Source organism: Strix uralensis, chromosome 13, assembly GCF_047716275.1.
Source record: "Strix uralensis isolate ZFMK-TIS-50842 chromosome 13, bStrUra1, whole genome shotgun sequence".
In the NCBI taxonomy this organism is placed as follows: domain Eukaryota; kingdom Metazoa; phylum Chordata; class Aves; order Strigiformes; family Strigidae; genus Strix; species Strix uralensis.
Window position 1 is genome coordinate 11,162,903 of NC_133984.1, and position 23,649 is coordinate 11,186,551.

The 23,649-nt window shown below is 45.7% G+C and overlaps 1 protein-coding gene across 1 annotated transcript; it reads left to right on the forward strand.

The window, feature by feature from the left end:
- Nucleotides 1-27: 27 nt before the first annotated feature.
- On the forward strand, nucleotides 28-23,259 carry FOXO4 (forkhead box O4). Its single transcript, XM_074882274.1, has 3 exons — nucleotides 28-539; nucleotides 11,320-12,561; nucleotides 17,931-23,259. Exons 1-2 carry the CDS (start codon nucleotides 135-137, stop codon nucleotides 12,541-12,543), a joined length of 1,629 nt encoding a protein of 542 aa, XP_074738375.1. The 5' UTR covers nucleotides 28-134; the 3' UTR covers nucleotides 12,544-12,561; nucleotides 17,931-23,259.
- The last annotated feature ends 390 nt before the right edge of the window (nucleotides 23,260-23,649 follow it).

The following is a 23,649-nucleotide window of genomic DNA, read 5'->3' on the forward strand; positions in this document are numbered from 1 at the left end:
CCCTGGTAAACAGAGCGGCGCGGCGACGGCAGGGCCCGGGTCTCACAAAGGGGTGGTGGGCCGGGCCGATGCGCGGCGGCGGAGCGGCTCAGACCCGGTGGCGGCGGCGGCGGCGGTGTTGAGGCGGGCGCTCCATGGCGGAGGCGGGCGGCGCCGCCGCGGCGGCGGCGCCGGATATCGACCCCGACTTCGAGCCGCAGAGCCGGCCGCGCTCCTGCACCTGGCCGCTGCCGCGGCCTGAGCTGCCGGCGGCACCGGCGGAGGCGGGCGGCGCGGCGGGAGCCGTGGAGGAGGGCGCAGGTGGCGCAGCGGCGGGGCCCGGGCGGGCCGAGGGGGCGCGGGCGGGCGGCGCGGCGGCGCGGAAGGGCGGCTCCCGGCGCAACGCCTGGGGCAACCAGTCCTACGCCGAGCTCATCAGCCAGGCCATCGAGAGCGCCCCCGAGAAGCGGCTCACGCTGGCGCAGATCTACGAATGGATGGTCCGCTCCGTCCCCTACTTCAAGGACAAGGGCGACAGCAACAGCTCTGCCGGCTGGAAGGTGCGCGACGGGCTGGGCCGGGGCGGGAGGGACGGGCCTTGCCTTCCGCGGTGAGCCGGGGCCGGGGCGGGCCGTGCGGCCCGGCGAGGGGCGGGTGGGTGTCTGAGGTGCCTTCCCGCTCCCCTGCTGCTGAGCTGCCGCTTGCCCCGGCTCCGCTGCGCAGCCCCGCGCTCACCTGTTGCTACTCGTCGCCAGCCGGGCTCTGCACACTCGACGTTGGTGCCAGCGCCTAATCCCCACGCTGCCTGGGGTTCGGCTCTGCCGAAAGCCGCTTGGCTGGCGCAGGTTTGTCTGCCCGTGAGAGCGGGGTAGGGTGCTATCAGACCCAGCCCAAGCTCGGGCTCTGTGCAGCTGGAACAGCAAGGAGAGGACTGCACTGGGTTAGTGATTATGGCCCTGTGAGGCTCCTCTTTGCACCCTTTGTGTTTGAAAAGTTTTCCAGGAAAGGAGTTGAGGGTCAGTCAAAAGGCTGTAGCTAAGCTTCTGTGCAAGGTGAAGCATCAGTTGAAGGGGTTTTAAATATAAGGCCGCGGTTCTTTGTCACCTGACTGTACTAAAGCGCAATATAAATAACTGTTTCATAGCAGGCATTCTTGGCTTTCAAGAGGCTCCCTGTAAAGGGTGCTGTGTCCCAGAGCAGTGCCGGTGCTGAGGCCGTGCAGGGACTGGGCACCTCTGTTGGAGTTCAGAAAAGAGAAAGCAATATACTGCTCTAAAGTCTCAGCGTTGTCTTCTCCTCTCACTCGGGAAATAGGCACATGCAAAGTTCTATGAAAAGGGCTAAACTCTCTTTCCATCCTCTGCAGGTGGGAGCCTGGTGTTCCCATTCTCTTTAGTCAAATGAACTCCAGCAAAGAGAAAGGGAGATGTGAGACCTGGCTTGCAAAATAGTCTCTTGAGATATCACAGTGGATGCCATGGTGACTGGAGTCTAAAGAGTGTGATCTATTGCTCTCACTGCAGACTGGAATTACACTTAACACCACACTCTTGTTTGCAGTGTACCTCTCTGTTTGTGGTCTTCGTAGCAGTTCATCCACGCTGCAGTTCTGCGACAGCTTGACCCTGTGTGGTTTGGGGCTTCCATGACTCCAGCCACATGTTCCTCTGCCTGTGTGACCGTGCAGTAAGTCAGCACAGAGAGTTAATTTTGGAAAAAAAAAAAAAAGATAGCTTTTTCTGGTAGGTTAGCTTTCAGCTGGCTCAGCTCTCTAAAGTGGCACACCATGTGGTTTCATGAGTGCGAATGTTTGCTCCAGAGAGGGTAGGAGCATGGCGAGAGGGACGCAGCTGTCACAGTTTAGGCTGGCACAGGTTGATACAAAACTTTTCACCTTTCCCATTTATCTGGCTCACTGACAATTCCTGGAGAGTGCCCATAGTTTGATTTAAAATTGAGCTGTTTTTTTTTCTTTGTACTGGTTTAATCGTCCTTGTTAAGTTCTGATCTGGGACAGTGCATGAGTACATTTTCTTTCTCTTCAGAAGATTTAGTGGTCTCACTGGAAGATAGTTCTTGTTTTCTCATGCTAGGTGTGCTGTCCCGGTGCTGCTGCTGCTGTGTGGAGTCGCATTATTTTGACAGACAGTTTATAGAACTGGTGCATTTTCTCTTCGTCTGTATCTGTTTAGCAGTAGTGCCTGAGACTGAAGTTCAGTTTGGCTTCTGAAATGCATCCCCAGGTATTGTGGGGAAACTGGAATATAGTGAAGTGTCCTGCCAGCCTGGATGCTGGAATAGGTAGACTTCTGACTTGATTCAGTATGGCTGTTCTTTTGTTATATTCATTCATGTGTAATGGGACTGTCAGACTTTGGTTTTACTATGTTTTAATCATGTGTCACTTTTGGGAATTGTACAGTTGGACTTGCAGAAAAGCAGAGGTGAGAATCTGTGCACATAGGAGGGTTGAGGTCCCTGCTCAGATGCTGTTGCTATAGTTGTTCTGTGATGAATTTTCATTGTGAAATTCATTTGTAGTTTTTCAGCCTGGGAGTGAACTAACTCTGACTGTAGTAGTGGAAGAGAACAGAAACTTCTTGCCAGGAAAGATGAGGGAGGGCAGGACGACAGCAGCGGTGGTGGGAATAAGCCTGCCTTATGACTAGGGCAGTTTTAGAACCTTTGACTTTAGCCAGCAAACAGAAAACCATGATAGAAGTACAGTTGAAACTGTTTAAATGCCAGGGGAAATTCTCATTAAAACCTGTTTTCATTTTTAACAAATATTGTCAAAGTTCGGGTTGGTATGTAGGGGATATGTAGTTCATCTTAGGCGCCCAGAAAGAGGCGAAGGGGGCTGTGGTATGTTCCCTCTGCTCCCTCAAATCCTGTTGGCAGGGCCTGGCAAGATGCATGCACCATCATGTGTGACTGCTAGTCTTGCTTTATGTTAACATACAGTTTTATAGATTTAGCAAGAGGTTTTGTTTGTTTTACTTTAGTCAGTTTGCATCAAGGTGCATTAGATGAAGGCAGTTTACAGTTTTAAAGATGCAGAATCAATCAGATCAATTTGATTTTGTGGACTTAGAGTAAATTTAATAGGTGTGTGGTTTATATTTAAGACAAACTGAATAAACAAAAGATGCCTCTTCAGTTGACGAGTGGACCTGCCTGGTTTTTTTGTTTTCACTGTTCCTTGTTATTTTTAGAGCTGTGAAGCTCTGCTTGCATCTTTTTCTTTTACTTTACAAATTTAAAAAACTTACTGAGTTGTCCTAGCTTTATTGATTTCTCAGTTTTGAACTGAATGAGTTTGGATAAAGGAAATTAATGTGGAGCTGCTGCTAATGCTGATACAGCATTTTGATGCCTGTTAAGATTGTAGTACAGCTCCTAGAGTTCCGTTATTTCTGTGGTGTTTGGGCAGAGCCATACTGATGTCCTATTTGTACGCAGTGTAGTTCTAATACAGATTTTAGAATGGGAAATTAAAAGTGTCTTTAAAATGTTTTTAAAAATCTACTTCAGTTAATATAAACTCCATAAACTCATTGTTGCTTCATAATTACTTTACAGCTGTCCTACTTCACTATACAATTGGGGGAAATACAGCTGTTACAGACTGCCAGGGTGTAACCTCTGTGAATTCCGGAAGAATCTCTGTTTTCGAGGAAGGTGGTGTTTGCTGTTCTTGAACTGCTTCAAGTGCTTTGTAAAGGACAGATTTGCTGAGTGTGCAGTCTCTCCTTACCCTGCAGTAATTGAGCTGAAGTTAAGAATTAACCAGCCTGAAAGGCAGAAGTGTCCTTGCAGAGGTGTCGTGGGGCTTCTTTGTAATCCTGCCATCGGTGCTCTGCAAGCTGCTCTGTGGGTAAAAGGATAGTTTCTTCTGGCTTTGAGATTACTTGGGGCAGGAAGGTGTTGAGGGTTTTGAATAAAGTAGAAGTGCATAAACCCCTCTGAAGCAGTTTGCACTGGTGGTTGCATTTCTTGACACACTGAGGAGCAATATTAATAACTAGTCTTTCCCAGTGAAACATTCTGTGTATTCTCCCAAAGCTGCTAATTGTTCCCTTTGTAGGAACAGAAAACTTGAAAACCATCCTTTCCACCCTCCAAAGACACTTCACTGAAGCAAAAATCAGACGTTTCCTATGCGTGCAGTGTAAAAGAAAGAAGTGATTCTGCAGCATTACATTAGTTATAGGAGGCTGAACTCATACCTCTGCATTCTGGTACTTTGCATTCACTTTGATTCAAATGTGTACAGGTATATACATATGTGCAACAACTCAAGTAGCTTTATTACGAATTAAAAATTACAAAGCATTCTTCTTGACTGAAACAGTGTCATCCATCTGGAAAGTCAGCTAGCTTTTAATCCCTATTACAGTGGGCAGCATTTTACTTTAAACCCTTCCATTCCATGCTTGTGTTACATTCATATTGCCTGTAGTTGGTATTAACGGTTGACCAGGTGGGTCAGGACCTGACTGAGGGTTCTCAGATGCTTCCTTGCACGTACGCTGCAGTTTGGTTTGATAGAGTGACTTCACCAGCTTCCAGTGTCATAGTCCTGGTACTGAAGGTCCCTGGCCTCTCCCAGAACTCAGGATGTCTGACAGCCTGGCAGAGCATGTGCAGAGCTCCCTCAGGTTGGAGCAGCTGCTCATCCTGTGGCTCTCTGAAGCTCCTCCATGAAGAGTGATAGGCCAGCAGACAATAGCAAGCCTGTACATCTTCTGGACTATTTCTGCTGTGCTGCAGCTGGTAGGTTCTGCCAGGTTATCCTTATGCCTTGCAAATAATTTTGCGTCCACTGAACTGGAATTTATGTGACTTGTTTTGGTAAAGATGAAAAGCTTATCATCCATTGGCGTGTTGACTACTGTTCAGCCAGCTTTTGGCTTTTTTTTGTAGTCAGATCTACAAAAAAGCAATGGTCAGTTCCTAAAACAGTCACATTAGCCAGTTGCTTATATCCATCTGGACTGTGCTGGAGTGTTCCTGTATCCTTGAAGATTTTTTGGCTCGGACTTGTCAGAATTGTAGCTTCTTAACATCGCCAGGTAAGGGCCTACATCATTATCAGGGGAGCTTTATTTAATTTCCCAAAGAAACCCTTTATCTGGAAGGGAACATCTGGTGAGAATGCTTTACACAGGTTTGCTTTTGACTTTTGGTAATGATAATTTCAAGATGATGGTTTGAGAAGACATTCAAGATTTTTCCATCTTTGCTCACTGAGGCATAACTGACTTGATGCCATAAAGCAAAAGAAAGCATAAAACTTACCCTCGTGATTTTAGCTCTGAGCAAAGTATAATACTGTCCGACCTTCAGCCTGATGCAGGTTTGTGCGTCGGGGAGGCTCAGCCTAGAGTCTGGGTGTTTCTCTGCTGCACAGAGCCATCAACCTCAGTCTGTGAAGAAGGCTACTTTCTGTTGACTGTGCTGAGAAAGCTCCTGGTGTTTACTCCTAAATTAACATGCCTGAAATTATAGAATTCCCTGTTAAACCTTCTGACGCTAAAAATGAAGAATTGCACATTCTAAATTGAACCAGAATAGCGATGTCATTGCTGTCATCATTGGTAATTTAAGTCCAGTTAATCTTCAGTGGTGTTGTAGTGCTGCTTTCTATTAAGTTGGGATTATTTTGGTTTCTTGGAAGTTCCTACCCTGCAAAGGCAGAGAGGGTCTGGTCTGGCTGTTTGACTCCAGAGTAGCTGGGGGTGGGTGGAAACTGCTGGACTCTTGCCATTACCTTGTATGCCCCCACATGCATTCATGTGGTGTTAGTGATGTGCTTAGTCCTGGCAGCAGGAAGATGTTCTCTGTCCCAGCTGCTAACAACCCAGCTGTTTCCTTAAAGCAAGGGGGGAAGTAACAAACAGAAGCTGTATGACTGTTGTTCAGAGGCTGTAGTGAAGAGTCTAGCATGGAAACCTGAGGAACATGGGTGGCTTTTGTCCATCAGTCTTAACAGAATCTTTTACCTTTTAATTCCATTAAAGTAAGTAGTCTGGCCTAGATGAGGGCCCAGTGAGGCGGGAGGAAGGCAGCTGGGCACAGCAGGGTGTTGTGGATGGGAGGATGGTGAAGTCCTGGGTGTGGAAAATGAGGCTGATGGCAGTGCATAGGAGCAGGATGATGGTGTGAGTGTGGGGTCACCAGGTGTCAATAAGTTTTATCCCACCTGAAAAATAGGACAAGTGGTTAACCATGGTGAGGGCCCACCATTGCAATGTAGTGACATACCCTTAGCCCTTGTTAAAGTGACATTAACAGGCCCTTCTCCCAAACAGGGTGTAATGCCCTGAATAAATATGGAAGTGCAAGATTTATTTTTTCATTTTAAGTCTTGTACAGTGTGGTTGTCCCCCTCAGAAGTGGGGGAGAGCTTGTCTTTTGGTGAAAGTCCATCTGTCCCATGCAATACCAGTCAAATTACCTGAAGATTTTGCTGCTACTCTTTCCTGCTCCCTGCCAGTTTGTTCTGGAAGCTGCTTTGCTGAAAGATTATTCCTTGCAGCATGGCTTAATTTTCCAGGCAGTCCTCTGAGAAAGCTGCTCCTGGGCTGCTGGTATTGCTTGTTCCGACAAGTTTCCTCTGCTCTATCTAATCCTGAACAGCTTTTGTTGTATATTCCTGCCCGTCTTGGTAAACTTGTAAATCACCTCGGTCTTTGCTTTTTAGAGAACTAGGATTTTCTTGTTCTGGGCTGCCATTGAAAGATTACAGAAAGGAAAATATTCTTCCTAAAATACAGCTCCCTGTCTGCCGAGCTTGACGTCTGTGCTCACGTGTGCCTTCTGGAAGGGGATTGCTGGGGAAGTGTTTTAGCTCCCTGGCTCTGGAGCAGTTGTTTACTTGCTGGAGTGTAACTCTGCAAAATCTCTGCTCTGAAGACTTCTTCCTGAAGCCTTTGGAGCCAAGTGGCCGGGTGAGTGCTGAGACAGGCACTGACAAATGCAGCAGGCGGGGCATTCTCCCCTTGCAGCCTCCCAAGAATGCCATGGCAAATGATAATTCGGCACAATTATAGGCCCGAATTTGGAACATGGCCCTGTACTGGGATGTGACCATGTTCTTTGTATGCCTCCAAGGCAGTGAGTGTGTATTACAGGCAGCTGCAGTGATTGCATATCTTTTTTTTTTTTCCTGTCACTCATTCTTGACAGAGAATTTTTATTAAGAAATCTAGCGCCTCTGTGGTTTGTAGTAGAAACTTGACGATTTCTGGGAGAATGGCCCTGGTGCTAGGGAGCTAGTGATTGAAAATCCAGGCAAATGTGGGCAAGCACAAAATTTTCAAGGATAGCTACTGTTTCTTGTGTCTTTCTCAGCATAGCTTGTGCTTGACTGCGAGTGCTCTGCTAGCACAGTTCAGGCACCACTGCTGCATGAACGAGCTCTTCTGGGCAGGGCACAAGAGCCGCCTTCTGTTCCTGTCACATCGGTGCTTAAAATAAAGTATATCACAGGAAGGTGAGTTTAAGCTTGTTTTTAGTCTGAGGAACCTTGAAGTCTGAACAAACCATCCTGAATGTTCTGACCTGCTCTGAGTAAAACTTCAGTTGTATGGAAGATAACCTCAGCCTTACCTACAAAGCCATACAGTCCCCTGGAAAGGCTGTCACTGTCGTTCTGTCTTCTGTATGACCCACTTGTGCATTTTCTGTAGTATCTTGGTGTCTGTGGCAGTTGTCCAGAAGTCTGACTGGGTGGGATAATTGCTTGGTTGTGCTGCCAGCTCCCATGGCTAATTCTTCATCCTGAGACCAAAGCACTGTTCAGTGCTGGGCAGGGTCCGCAGCAGCACTGACGCTGGTGTGGGGGCAGGTATGGTGTGATGGCAAGGAGTGTTCCTGTCCTTTAAAGAGGGCTAGGAGATTTGATCAAAGGTTTAATGTTGTGGTAAGTGAGATTTAGAAAATAGTTTGTGTATGCTGCTAGCCACACTTCTATGGCTGGTCCATATATCCTAGCTTGTACACACAGTGGTTAGAACCTAATGAGTGGTCCACCCTTCAGTGTACAATAAATGTCTCTAGCCAAACTTATTTTTTTGCTTAATATCTGTCATTCATTTCAGAACAGTTTTGTCTGTGGTTTACAGGAATCATCTTTTGATCTGTGATGGATTAGAGACAGACTGGCATTTTTTTCACCGCAATACTTAACATACAGCCGTAAAAACCTCTATATCTGAATAAACAGCAATAACCACCCCTAACTAGTTGTAGGATTTGAAGGATTCCTGCCTGTGCCTCTTCCTTCAGGTCATGCTTCTTTATGGTCAAAGATGTTGCAGAGCCAAGACCTTGTGTGGATTGCAGGTGCTCAGACCACCTGGGATTCTCCCACACTGCTGAAGTTGAGCATCTAAAAAGTTAATGTCATCTGTATGTTTCTGGTTTGAGTTGCTTAACATCGGAAAGGAAAGACGTCAGCGTTGCCTGGGTGACTGAACTCTGTCATTTCCTCTCCTGTCAGGTTTGACCTAGAGTTCTGTGATTATTTTGGCATAATTGCTTTGTCCCTCACTTTCTCAATGAGATTTGAGGGTGCCCTCCATATGTTAGGTGTATTAAATGATTCTAGCAGATGCATTCTTGTGCTGGAAAGCAAGTGGTATGCAAGTGTGAATCTCCCGTGCTGTCCCACAGGCGTCAGTTCAGTTGTATTTTGGGATTCCCTGGGCTTGAGTCTCCAGTATGCAGGCGAGCTCAGTCATGCAGGTGTCTTACGGCGCTGGGTGCTGTGGCTGCAGTGGTGAGCTGCCTCACAAAGTCTGCAGGAGAGGTGAGAAAGTGATAATTTAGGCATTGCAGTTTTGACAGCTGTTAACCCTCATATAAGAAGTGTTCAGATTTTTTCCTCTGCCTCTAAGTACACATTCTGTTTTCTTTCTCAGTTTTTGGTGCTTGACTCCCACAGTGAGGTAGTTCAAAAACTAGACAGAGATAAAGGAGGCAGGAAGAATAATTTTTGAGGAAGGATAGGGCTGCTTTTTGGTTGGGATAGCGCTCTCTGAACCAGCTCATAGGGTCACAGATGCTCGTGTTATGGGAGGAGGAGAGTTTGAAGATGAGGAAGGAAGGAGTGGTACAGCAATTATCTGTTCCTACAGCTATTAGGCATTATGTCATTTTAGCAGTAACATGTAAAAGCACTGTGAGACTGTTTCATAAAAGGTAGCAAGCTTTGCATATCTGCTCCTGTGAATCCTGGTTTTATTCCAAGATATCTTATTTCAAGCTGCTTTTCAACAAAGAAACTAGAAAACTAGTTACTAAAATTGTCACTTATGATACCCAAAATGGTGCTAATTTTCTCGAGGTTTCAGTGTTACTGCACCAGTGCAGAAACGCTTGCACCAGTGTAGTATGCTTTTGCTGACACAAGAATTAAAACCTGGCTATAGCCATGCATGAGAAGAAAACAGAATAAGTTAGTTGTGAAATTCTGAAATCCTGAACCTATTGGTTTAAAGTTACATTTTAGTAAATGGACCTAAAAAATGGGTGGTTATGAGACTCCAAATATATACTATGTGTACAAGCTGCTGGGTCATTCCTGATGGGACTGGGTGTCATCATGAGTTCACAGATTACTTTCAGGAGAATAAATGACAAATTAGTAACAACCTAGTGGTTCTTATTGATGTAGCAATATGCATTCAAAGTCATGTATGTTTACCTGGGAAGTGGGGAATTCTTTGGAAATGAAAGCAGCAGCCTTTCAGGAGACAGGGTACCAGTATGAATTACTTTTTTTGAAACTTGAAGGAAAAGAAAACTTTATTTAGAGAAGATGCCAGGCAGGAGTGTTGAATAACTCAATAAAACTATGGAAGAGCATTGACTGACGCATGTTCCATCAGGCCCTGGCTTCACAGTAACCCTTGGGGTGCTCTCTGAGTAAGAGCGTATGTATCCTTTGATAGTGATCACAACAAGCAGCCAGTCTTCTCTGAGTCCTCAACAGCCAAAGGTTAAAATGAAAGCTAATGCAGAATGATTCTCACATCTCCTTCCCTCTCCATGAAAACTTTCCACTTTGCCTGTATTGTTTATCTACATCTGCCTTGTTCTAGGATAGTACTTTTGGTGAGGTGGCCAAAATTAGCATGGTGAGGACTTGGCTGAGAGGAAAAGGGTGGGGAGAGGGAAAGCAGCAGGCAGGAAAGAACTGTCTTCAGAGGTGGTGGGAAAGGATGATAAAAGCACAGTTTACTTTGTTCAGAATTAAGAGAGCACGCATGAAAGCTAAAGGCTGATATACCCTTTAGTTTATATGAAAAAGATGTTGCTTTTGGACCGCTGTTATGCTACCAGTGTAGCACCTTTTAATGATGTATAATTTGACTATCTGAACAAATTAAATGCAAATATCAAACAAATGCACAACACAGACCTCAAGGGGAGTTTATGGAGGATCTGCTCAAACAGTGAGATTATTGCTTGCTGATTCTAAAATACCAGGGAGTTTATCAGTTGCAGGATGAAAATTCAGTTTGATGTTGTACAGATATGTTAGTTTGCAGTTTCCAGCAAAGCTAAACCAAAAGAAAGGAGTTGGGAGAGGCAAGGAACGTGTGCCTTGCCAAATGGAAATATGGGAGAGGCTAAAACTGGCATGTACTGTGTGGGAGTGCGCTATCCGCTCCACATCTTACCCCATTAGAAAGGCACACAGAGGAGAGTGTAATGCCTCCTTGCAGAGTGAGGCTGGCAGGCTCCAGGATTACTAGGGCTCTTGTTCCACAAAGTTTCTCTTGTTTCTCTGGTTTTGGGATGAAGATGGTAATAGGTGTACTGAGTTAGAAGTATTTTGCTGTTTCTCTTCACCCAGTCTATTTGATTCACTGCTATGCTGTGCTCGAAAGCTAGCCACATAAAAATTAAAAACTTCAGCCAGGCTTATGCTGGCTAATGGGATTGGCAGAGGGTGGGAGCAGCATTAGCTCAAATTCAGTTAGGCTCATGTTGTTGCAGGCTGTATTTGGGAATTTGCTTACTTGTTCTGTGGTATGCTTAGTTTTTATGGATTCTGTATTGTCTTGAAAAGTTCTTTTGTGTTAATATTTTGCTAGTTGGAAGCTGCTAGTCATCATGGTAGTTTCACACTTGGTGCTGTAGTGAGACATGGCACGGCTTGCTAGTGCTGTCAAGCATGTTCAAGCAGAAATAGCAGGTTTTTGTGGGGAGGTCTTTGTTATAACTTTCTTTTCTGGATACTGTCTAAATGCGTTTATGCTTGTGAGGTTTCTAGGTGGGAGGTGTGTCAATTCTCTAGTCCTCATATCTTCTTTTTTTTTTTCTCAGAACTCTATTAGACATAACCTGTCCCTGCACAGCAAGTTTATTAAAGTCCATAATGAAGCCACAGGGAAGAGCTCTTGGTGGATGCTCAATCCAGAGGGTGGTAAAAGTGGAAAAGCACCAAGAAGGAGAGCTGCCTCCATGGACAACAGCAGCAAACTTGCAAAAGTCAGAGGTAAAGCATCCAAAAAGAAGCCTCCTCTCCAGTCTGCTCCAGAATCCACTGCTGACAGTCCTGGCTCCCAATTCCCTAAGTGGCCTGGGAGCCCGTCCTCAAGAAGTAATGAGGACTCTGATGTGTGGAACACCTTCCGGCCTCGAACCAGTTCCAATGCAAGCACCATTAGTGCCAGGCTTTCTCCTATCCTGACGGAGCAGGATGACCTCCACGATGAAGAGCTGCTTCCTTCTCTAGTGTACTCCAGTGCATCCAGCAATGTTCCACCAACTGTGACTGAGGAGCTTGAGCTCATCGATGGGTTAAATTTGATGTCTCCCAGCTCATCTGTGTTATCTACCCAGCAATCTGCCTCGAGTGGTCAGATCCAGAGAGATTCCAGCTTTTCCTTGCGGAGCCCGAATGCAGCTGGTCAGACCACTACTTTTGGCAATTCCCTCTTTAACCCTGTTGATATCTCACTGCAAAGTTCTGTCAGCCATTTCTCTGCCCCTCAGACCTTGGAAGCACTTCTGACACCCAGCTCACCACCTCCAAGGGATGTTATGATGACTCAGGTGGATCCAGTTCTCCCGCAGACTGGTAACAGGATGAGCAGCCGAACTCTTCTGCTTCTAGGTGGACAAGCCACCCAGAGTAAGATGAGCTCGGGCAATCCACGAGGAAAACCTACAGAGCAGCAGGCAGAATCAGTCGGTGCCAGTGTTTTGCCATCAACACTTCCCATAGTAACATCACCTCAAAACACTGCCAGCATCTCCAGTTTGAAGGCTCCAGTTTCTGCAACAACTGCCCAGTCGGTCCAGCTGGGCAGTCCACTGCTGCTTTCTTCTGCTAGCCCTGCTCCCTTGGGATTGAACCAGGACAGGCTGCCCACTGACCTGGACATTGACATGTACATGGAGAACCTTGAATGTGATATGGATTACATAATCAACAGTGAACTCATGGACGGAGAAGGACTGGACTTTAATTTTGAACCCATTCTGTCTACTCCCAGCTATCCCAGCACCTCACAGGCCTCCAACCACACCTGGGTACCAAGTTAACTTCAGGAGCACAAAAAGGTAGGTGTAATTATGTAAAATGCTACAGCTCTGTAGTGGGAACAGCCCTGTCTGGGATGGTTCCTGTGCCCAGCTCTGCCGCAGTTAAAGATACTTCTTTGGAAACACAGGCGCTCTTTAAGTAAAATCTGCTGGGAGAGCCACATTACCTTTTAGAAGGAGAAAAAGCTGTGTAAAGGTAGGTAGATTTAACTTAGCAGGTAGTAAACTCCTTTGTGGAGTAGAGCAGCAACCTGAATGAAACTCCTGTTGTCCCTCATTACCAAAGATGACTGCGTTACAGGACGTCGGTCTCTTCCATGCAGTGCCTATAGCTCTGAAGTGACACAAGAGCATATGCTGATTCCATAAATAAAGACATGATCCTATACGTACAGAACAGTTGAACTGAGCCAACCACACGCTATGTTTCTATCCAGGTTATTATTCTTGCAAAATTTTCTAGAGTGTTAGTTGCAAAGCTTGTCTGTCATGACTGCCTGCTTTGCCCTGTGTGTAGCAGGACACAATCACTCTCAGTTATCAGACCTTCTGCCCTTCCTTTATCTGGGACAGTGTCTGTAAAGTCTGGTAAGCTGGTTCATCAGCATTAACTACTGAATTGCTTATGTACCCATTATTGGAGTGGGAAATAAGAGTATGCAGTGTGGATGGAGGTGGAAGGAGAAGGGATGTGTTAGTGCTATCCCATGCACAACAAAGCTGCCTCTTCAGTGATCTTTCATATTTGCACAAAAATTTCTACAGTCAGTTTGGTCTGTGTATATGAGAACAAGAGTTTAAAATGTCTTATTCTCTGAGGGTGTGACACCCTGATTTGAAGCTCTTTAACCACTGAGGCAGTTGAAGAATTAGAGTAATGGAGCTGCAGGCATACTTCATACTTGGAGCTCAGTTAGCTAGCAGAAAATGGACAGTTTCTTTTATGGACTGGAGCATAGGCTGGATATTGATTGGAAAGTGGAAGCCTTTCCAAGGATATTTCCTGTTTAGGAGGTAGATACTGTATTTGTTAATATTGCAAATTGTGCTGGTTTTGTCTGGGATAGAGTTAATTTTCTTCACAGTAGCTAGTATGGGGCTATGTTTTAGATTTGTGCTGAAAATAGCATTGGTAACACAGGGATGTTTTAGTTATTGCTGAGCAGTGCTTGCACAGTGTCAAGGCCTTTTCTGCCTCTCACCCCACCCCACCAGCGAGCAGGCTGGGGGTGCACAAGAAGCTGGCAGGGGACACAGCTGGGACAGCTGATCCCAATTGACCAAAGGGACGTCCCAGACCATATGGCATCGTGCTCAGCAGATAAAGCTGGGGGAAGGAGGAGGATCAGGGGGGACGTTTGGAGCGATGGTGTTTGTCTTCCCAAGTAACCATTACATGTGATGGAGCCCGGCTTTCCTGGAGATGGCTGAGCACCTGCTTGCTGATGGGAAGCAGGGAATGAATTCCATGTTTTGCTTTGCTTGCATGCACGGCTTTTGCTTTACTTATTAAACTGTCTTTATCTCAACCTATGAGTTTTCTGACTTTCACCCTTCTGATTATCTCCCCCATCCCTCTGGGTGGGAGTGAGCAAGTGACTGTGTGCTGTTTTGTTGCCAGCTGGGGTTAAACCATGACACAAATTCAATGTCTGATAGTGGCCAGCTGAGCAGGCAGAAGTAAGGGCAAATTGCAGATACTGTTTCAGTTGTGGGAAGCCCTTGAACTTCAAAATGATGGAGCCCAAGTGAAACTATCATGTACTTGACCTTAATGCTCTTTCCTAGGCACCTGAGTAACCTGGAGGTGGTTTAGACTAGGTAACCTCTGGAGGTCCATTTCAACCTAAATTTTCTGGTGATTTTTGCTGCTGTTCATGCTGGAGACCAGATATTAATTTAAATATTTTTCTGCTCTGCCCCAGTACAGCTATTCTAGACAAGTGTCTTAGGTCTAGATAAAGTGAAATGCTGTCCTGTGGGCTGGTGGTACTTAAACCCTGTGAACATACTGATACACCACTCTATATTGTCTTTTTAAACATAATTTAACTTGCTCTTATTCCAAGTCCCACCACACTGCTTAGGATTGCATTTATTAGTAACGTTCTTCTGTCTGTATGTAACAGATCTCTTTACTGTAGAGGGAGGGAGGATCAAACAACCTTTTCTGTTTTGTTATGGGGCTTTTTATAGTCTTGTACGTTTGTTAACTGTGCTCTTGCTGAATTACTGAGTGGCTGTCTTAACTTGAATATCTTAACTTTAGGTGGAATACGGAAACTCGGTTTTGATTTCAAAGACAAATTTGACAAAACATTGGCATCCTTCATCTGTGTTAGGACTGTTTGCAAGTTAGTGACAGAGGCTGTGGCCTTTTGAGTGGTGTTTCCACTGGATACTGTTCTGAGCTTTTGTGGTGGTTTTTTTTTTTTTTTTCATGCCATGCTAGGGCAGGGCTTCATATCTGGGGGATACATTACTTTGCAGGGGTGTTTTTAAAACATATGCAAGCTGTCCTGCAGTCCTGGGTGCATTAATTGCCTGGGCTGGATAGACAAGACTGCTGTCTATAGAATACCAGGCATAGATTATTTTAAGAGCGTAAAGGAGAGAAGCTGAGAGAATGTTTATCAAAGGGTAGAGTCTAGTACTGGTGAAGATGTGGCTATAATGCTTAAGAGGGAGAACACGAGCTCTTAACAGCATGGTTATGTTCTTGTTCCATATTATTATTCCATACTTAGCATGTGAATTGCTTAATCAAAACAGAGGAGCTATATGATGTTAAAAATCCTGGATTTGCTTTGTTTCATGTGTGGAGTTGAAGCGATACTTTCTGGGAAATATGCTGGACACATGCTCACTAAGAAAGGAGTGAGATCTGGAACAAGTTCTGAACCAGTTTTGTGTTTCAGCAGAAAGCGTAGTTCCTACATGCCTCCCTGTGAACAATTCTAACAGCAGTACTGCACCTGAAGAAGTGATGCCCTGTTCAGCATGCTTTATTTCAAGCCTTTTATTCTGTCCTTAGATTATGTTTGGTTTTTCTGAGCTTTGCAAAGCTTTTCAGTTTTGCCTGTATGCTGGAATCCATGGAGTGGGATGAAGAGGAGCTTCTTCTCCAAAGGAGAGCAAGTATTGTGTAAAATGCTGTGAAGGCAGAGAGGTGGGTCAGGGTTCTAAGAAAGGGGGAACAAGGTGCATGTAGAGAGAAATAGGAGTGTTCCTGGAGGCCAGAAAGGACCTTAAAAAAAGAAGGCAGAATGTTTTCCCAAATTTACAAGTTCCTAAACCAAGTGAGCTGCAAACATCAGTGTCTGTGAGGAGGTTAAGACTGTGTCATTTCTCCCTTCTCTGAATCTGTTACTGCAATGAGGTATTAGGGTCCCTGATTGGAAATCACTGTTTGGGGAAAGCATGGCTGCTGCTATATATTGTTCTAGCGTGCCAAACTTTTTTCCTTTCATATCCTTTCTATGAGTATGTTTTTTCCATGTTAAATTCACACTGGCAAAAGCTACTCTAAGTGATCGCTAACCTAAAACTGTCCTGAGTAGTTACTGTGGGTTTAACCTGTAGCCTTCTGGGTCAGTTATGGGTGTAATGCCAAGCAAAAACTGTTCATCAATAAATGCCATCTGATTTGAACAACCAGAGTGAAACGAGCTGGGGAGATATTTCTGTTTGTAGGCAATAGAAGATCTTTAGGAATAAGTACTTGGGAAGTCACAAGATAGTTGATGTTACCCATGGTGCTCAAAGCTGATGTTACTTTATCCCCTACTTGCAAGCTAAAGAGCTTGTCCACAGCTTCACCAGGAGTCTGTTTGAACTCTGTGTCTCTTTGCTTGGAGATAGAGATCAAACATTGAAACTTTGGCTCTGCCCAGCAGCAATGCAAAACCCACAAACCTAGCATTATGTAGAGAAAGTAAGTCAGTGTTTGAATACTTTCCTTGACTAGCAAAAGCTATAAATTCTACAATTTCTACTGCTGTTGTAGCTGTGGCTCAGTTGTAAACCTGCATTAACTGGTTAAGGCACTGAATGTGCAAGCCGTACAGAGTGATTTAGGGGAGCCTTAGTGAACAAGGTCATGGAAAAAGGGTAGCCACAGCTGGAATTAGACTGTGGCATGCAGGTGCTCAATCATGGGCAACCAGCACTTAATGCAAGTGTCCTCCATTTTGGTCGTGGGAAGTGTGGGTGTCTACCTGGCTGTCTCTGAGCAGCTCAGGGACTTTGGGCTTGCTCGTCTACCTCTGTTATGTATTTCTGCAAGCCAGTAGGAGGAATACCTGGGACTAGAATTGCCTCTTTTGTACAGTGGTACAGTTTGTGCCTCATTGATGAATGTAAAGTGCATCCACTCTTCTGGTGGACATTAGCTAATGATCTTTAGTTCTTCAGTTAGACTCCCTATAGCTTCATAGCCTGGAGGACTCTATCCCTTGCCCAGCTGGGTCTGGACTCATGGTTTTCCTGCTGTGCTCTGCCTAATTCCCTTTGGTCCAAGTACTATTTTTCTGTCCACCAGAACATTAATGAATAAATAAAATCCCCATCAACTTGCAGTTTCCCTAAGTAGCCTGTTGCTTTGGCATCTGTTTTAAGTTACTGTCTTTTCTTGTTCAGGGCTGATTCCCTCTTGTAGCTTCTTTCCCTTTCCACAAGTTTATTTCATGCTTATTGTTACTGAATGCAGCTGATGGGATGCCCTACATTTATTCTGCCTCACAAAGTGGATCGTAGACCTATTGGTGGAGGTTTTATGTCAGTGTCTTCAGTCTGCTTAGACCTATTCCAAGGCTTTTTTGAATGAGTTGTGGCAGTTCTGTTGAGGTGAGGCAGACCACCTGAGAAGGAATCTTTAGACTTGTGGGGGAATTGGATACCTAGAGATGTTTAATTATTTGTAGGTAGATACAGGACTTCAAGTGGGTGAACATAAATGCTTTTAGTGTGTGGTCGCTAAAAATCACTTTTTTTAGTCTTTACCAATTGATATTTGTGGTTGCTTAAGGTGAAGAGTAGTTTTCCTCTTCCTTGCTGCTTTCCTGCAATGCCTCTGGTGTTAGCCAAGTCCTCCTTTAAACCTCCTTATCTTGCAGATCTTTGGTGCTGTCAGCTTACAGGGGGAGTGCTTACTTCTGACCTTTGCACTTTTGTTTTGTCTTTGTCTCAATCATACTCTGAATCTTGGAGCTGACTCCACTTGACTCTCCATTGATCAAGGTATCTCGTGACCTGTGATTGTTCCTTGCTGGAAGTTGGCATCCTTTGAGCAGCAGGGGCTGACTGATAGTAATTAACTCCTTATCCATGCGTCCAGAATGTCCACTGAAGCAGAGATCTAACATTCACTCTATTTTTCTTCTTCCTAGTGTCCTTCAGGTTTTGAACATTGGGTTCTGACTTCACTTACCACCCCTGGCAGAGAAAAGATGGAGCACGTTGGATTCGGTTTCCCTGCACACCACACCTTGGGCAGAAGGGGCTGCCCACCTGGGAAGAAGGGACAACCTGCATCTGGCTGCAACAGGAAGAGTTTAAAAATAATAATCCTGTTATGTGCCACGGCTCTTCCTACAAACCTGACCCTGCCTTGGACCATTTGGAGAAACCCTGGGCTGTACATGTCCAAAGAGGAGCCTGGGTAAAAACCTCGGCCAGAAGACTCTGTGCCAGGCAATAGCATTTTCCCATGTGAAGAGTTGGGTTTGCTGGAGGAATCTTTCAATGGCTATCCTCTCTCTGCTATGGCAGAAAGTCTCCCAGTGCCTCAGACTGGCAGAGGGCTGGCTCTGCTCTCACTTGGCTTGCCCTCTGGGACGAAGTAGTTGGATGTTTTGATTAAGCCACCAGATGTGCACTTGGTATCCCACAGACTCACAGAGGAATTGGAAGGAGCTTGTTGGTGGAAGCCCTGTGGGAAAAGGGTGCGCTGTTTCAGGGGTTGGTTTCAGTGTGCCCGTCTCCGGAGCACCCGTCGTCGTTCTGCAGGGAAGGGTGGTGATCGTGGTGTAGAAGGCTTCCTCTTGTCCACCTGAGTGGAACAGGAAGACATCAAGTTTTTCACTGTGCCAACTGAGCCCCATTGAATCAGAAGCATGTTTCGCGAAGTCCCTATGCTGTTCTCAGCACTTTCCTGATACACCAGGCTGCTGTAAAATAAGCACAGGTGCTAATAGCTCTTTCTGGGACACAAAAACATCATTTTGGGTTTGTTTCTGATCTGTCTTGCTACAGCAGAGAAATGGAAAGCCTGGGTGTGGCCTTAACAGAGCCCTGGTTGCTTTTCAGAAGGGCATTTTCTATAGATGAAATATTTTTTTACTAATCTGGGAACTTTCTACAGTGAATACGAAGCCAATGTTTAGTGTGTCCCCATTAGGCGTATTAGGCATCTCTCCCTCTGAGAAGGTACCAGTGACAGACTTCTTTTTCAGAGCTGTATTAGGAACAAATGCATTTGATGTTTGATAATGTATATGATTGAGGGGAAAGATTTGGCAGGTCCCCATGGTTTCAAACCACCTTGGGGAAGAATTGTACATTATTGTAATCTATATGTAAAAGTAGCTGCAAATTACATAGAAGCTTTTCTAAACCTTTTTAAATATATATATTATATATTTTAATTGAAAATGAGATTATTGGATTAAAAAAAACCCACCCACATTTGCTGCATCTGTCCCCTTGATACCAGATAACACTACAGTATGGGAGGGGACAGCCCTAAGGCATTTTGGGCCAAAAAGGCTGAAAATGTCATTGGAAAAGTGGGAGAGGCACCACAGTGTAACTGGGGAATGGCTGCTCTCCCCAGAACAGGCAGAAGGCGCCTGTGTGGCATGGCATTCAGCCACACTACTCAGTCTCTCTACTCCACCGGGCACTCCCACCGAGCCAAAAGCATGATGCTAGGGAATGCTAATCATTAACAGCACGCTCATTCTCAGCTAATCCCTTAAGTAGCTGGACTGCAGCTGATACATAGAACACATTCCCTAGTCTGCTAAGAAGATGGTGTGGACTGGAGCATGCTAGATCTGCTGACACTCTGGGTAGCCCTTATGGGGGGCATGATCAGTTGTATTTGGTAGCTTACTTTTTGGTTTCCGAAGGCTTTTGTTTTCTTGCTGAAGTTTTGCTACTACTGGGGAACTTGAAGTCAGTAGGCACACCCTTGGAGATGTGCCTGGGATCTTGCCCTGTCTCTTTGTTCTTGCAGGACAGAAGCTAGGAGTCAAGTGGTTAGTTCAGAGCATTAGCTGACATGTTCTTGTCACCTTTTTGGTGTTTGCAGTGGCAGGATCTGTGGGAGATGTGGTGCTTTCATGGTGTTCCAGTAGGCTTGGTCTGGCAGAAAGCCTCCAATCCTTTCTGAAGGTGGTGGTGGCTTCTCTTCAGGTTTGCATCATGCGGTGCAGTGAGCCATACTGTTCTACCACCTTGTCTGCTCTGTTTTCATGGGTTTCATTTCATTTTCATTTGAGTGGAGATTGGAACAGGAGTGGTTTTTCTGGTTACCTGCAACAAGGAGTCTTCAACAGTCTTATCTTTAGCGTGCTCTGCCATCAGAGCCTTTGAATAGTTTGATAACCTTTGCTTTGAAGGCTGCCTTCATGGCAGACCTCAGTGATATGTTTCAAATTTACCCGCAATCTGCATGTCTGGCCGCACCTCATTGTAATAAACAAACAAAAAGGCAGATCCTAAGCTGGGATCCCAGATCTTGCAGACTTGAGTCATGGATGCGCATTCTCACTGCAGTTAGTTCGTTACACAAATGAATAGATACCCTTTCCACAAACACCTGATGGCATGTGCCTCACATAAGAATCAGCCATTCTGGGCTGCAACTAATAGATCTGGTGGGATTTGTGTTATTTGGCACATAATATGCCACCTCGTTAGCTTGGGCCCTGAGGGGAAATTAATCCCGTGATCTCCAGAGCAAGTTGATGCTGCCTGTGCTTCGCAGCCATGTATCAAAGGACAAGACACCGGTATGTGTGGCCATGTTATGTGTGAATCTCTAGCTCATTTCTCATGAAAAGGGAGCTTAAAGCAATAGGAAGGACAGTATTAGTAACCAGTGCTTCAGAACTGTAAATCCAAGGTGAGCTGTTTCTGGGTGGGTTGGTCTGTGGGGAAGAAGTGCTGTCTTCAGGCTATTCCAGGGTGTCCCCTAGGTGTGACAGCACTGGGGACCTGGCCTGACCTCTGGCTGCAGAGAGCCTGGGGACATCTGACATGCTCTCAGCTACTGCACATCCTCAACCTGTTCCAGCTGAAGGAGCTGCAGCCCATATACACCAAGGCTCCTCATGTTGGTGCCCTACAGTGTGAGTTCATAAGAGACCTCATGCTTTTATTAAGGAGTGGAGCACCTATATTCCCCCACCTCCATATTCCCAGGCCAGACCCCTGGCAAATCACCTGTGCTGCAGACAGGAGCACCTCTGGCTGAAGTCCTGCTGTACCAGTTGCTGACAGTGACATCTCTGTCTTGCAGCAGTCTGTGCGAGTGCTCTCTGTCTCCTCAACACAACAGAAGCTGGCAGTGGTTGAAGAAGCCTGAGAGCACACTAGTGCTGAGGATGGTGTTTGGAAGACTAACAGTGCTCTGGGTGTGCTCAATAAACCATGAATGTAATGTTGCAGGCTCAGGGGGGAGGCAGCTTAGCTTCTCATTTGTGTGTGTAGCAGGATACCTGGGATCATGGGCACAGAGAGCAGAGATGCAGAGAATTTGGGACTTCTCCAGCCCCTTCTCAAATAACTTCCTTTTCATAAACCTTAAGCTTTTCTAGCCTGGGATATTTCCTCATAGGACATAGGAAACTTTAAAGTTCCTAAACTGCTGCTTGCTGACAGGGGGCTGCTCAGTATTTGTCCATTTTTTTTGTATTCTTGCCCAAAGTGTTTGCTACTGACCGCTGCTGGATTGAGGATAGTGTCTTGGTGGATCTTTGTTCTGCATTAGCACCGCAGGCCCTGTACCCGTGAACTATTTTTTGCCCTAATGAAGAATTGGGCTGGGATTTTGACAGCAGTTGTGAGCTGGGTGGGGAGGGAAGGGTCCAGTGACATGGGGAGTGATGCTCCTGGATAAGTGCCTGAGGGGAGTGGGCAGAGGACTCCTGGCATGAAGCCTTACATTGCACTGTGTGCGTTTTCCTTGTCCTCACTGAGCTCGGGTAACAAGTTTCTTCATCTCCAGAGGATCAAATGCCATCTTTCACAGCGTGAAGCCATCATGCAGCTCTGGGCCGCGAAGGATTTGGGTAACTAGGCCTGTGGAGCCTAGTAGGAGGCAGACTTGTTGCTTTTATTTACACCTGGGTTTAGCAAATTGCTTCAGCCTTCTTTATACCTTAAGCATACTATACTCCCAGCTTCCTGTGAGAGCTTGGGAATATTGAAAGCTTCTTGGAGCCCTTAATTGTCCTTGTTGGTGTGTCTAAAAACATGTCATCCACTACCCTGTGCTGCTTTAAAAACAGCAGTCAAATCATCCTGGTAAGTGAGAGGAATGAAAGCAGTGGGAGCGTTCCAGAGCCCTGGTGTATTCATAAACAAGGCTCATACTAGAAGCAAGTAGCACTAATCAGCTTTTCCAAAGGAAATGCCTAGAAAGCTTTTATGTAGATCATCATTTGGTAATTTTCTTACTTATTTGCTTATTTATAGCCACACTCAAATGCTTCAGGGCTAGCCTTGCTCCCGGAATGAGAAACCTGTGTCTGGTACCATGGTTAGGAGTGCCTTGGGAGTGGTGTCCTGGATTGTCACCAAAATAATGTTTAAGTTTGGATCCATTATCAAAAAAACCACAACAAATCAACTTTGGGACATGAGCAGGAACAAGGATAGCTTAGGGTTTGCCTCAGTTGCATGTCTAATGAAAACCATGTTCTAATTAATGTGGGGAGAAGCGAACAGGAGGTAACTCCTGAAGCCTGAAAGATCTGTCCGTGTGAAAGCTTGGCAGCATGTGGTAACCCATCACCACAGTTGCTCGCCCTTCAAGAAGGGGATCCTCTCCAGTAGCCTTTATGTGTCTCCCTGCACCCCGATGTGTCCATAGTTGATGGAGAACAGTCTCTGATGGAATCAAAATTACATCTATTATTGTGGTATAAAGCAGGGACAAGAGGCAGCAGAAGCTGAAGGTGAAAGAGCTGATGGTGTTGCATTTATGGTTCTCTGGCTAAGGCAGCGTTACGGTGTGTGGTAGAAGGGGATGTTTGCAGCTGGTGCCGTGGTGCTCGGTGTGGCGCTACCCTGTGGTGCTCCCCAAGGTGTCTTGAGAGGTTTGGCTATGTAGGAGATGGGTCACTTCACCTGAAAGGAGTCTTTTTCATAAGGCAAGGGGAATGGTTCTGTGAAATGATGCTTCCAGCACAGTGGAGTCTTCATCTGGTGCAATCCCAGGAAGGGTTTCTGCATTGCTAGCACAGACGTCTGCTGCACACAGGGCAGGCATCACTAGCTGACATAGTTTCCACTCCATCCCCTCTGCACTCTTTCACCCATTTCTCACAATAAATTTTTTTACATAATAAATCTCTGCTTTTGTTTGCTCTCTGTAGCAGTGCAACTTCTGAACCATTACAGGCTCTTTGTTACCATCTGTGCTAGCAAGACTGTAGAATGTGCTAGACTAGGGGGGAATGTTTGACAAATAAAAACCTGTAATCCTCTGCTCTGTGTCTCATGCGGTTTGTTCTGTTTCCCTGGTGAGGACCAGTTATTTTTTCCTTGCTCTTGGCTTCTTTCCTCTGACCTTCTCAACTGTTAGGACAACCCCTTGGTGAAATGCCCCTGAGCTGGCCACGGGTGGAAGAGTTGTGGTGTGACAGCCCACAAAGGCTCCAGCGTGCTCTGCAGTGTGTAGAGCCCCTTGTTACAGCTGGCTGGCAGCGCCTGAGGACCCATGGGGTTGCCAAGCCCTGGAACTGACCCTGGAGAGAGTTAACCTCTGCAGGACTAGTCTAGAGTCATCCTAGCCCCTTCATTCCTTGCCCTTCTAGACCTGAGTGCAGAAGATTACTTCTTTTTATATAGCTACATTCAAACATCTCTTGAGTGTCA

Bases quoted from the DNA above. Each gene is read 5' to 3' on its own strand.
- FOXO4 (XM_074882274.1), top strand. From the start codon at position 135: ATGGCGGAGGCGGGCGGCGCCGCCGCGGCGGCGGCGCCGGATATCGAC. The intron at 540-11,319 runs GTGCGCGACGGG...TTTTTTTCTCAG, and splicing joins ACAGCTCTGCCGGCTGGAAG to AACTCTATTAGACATAACCT.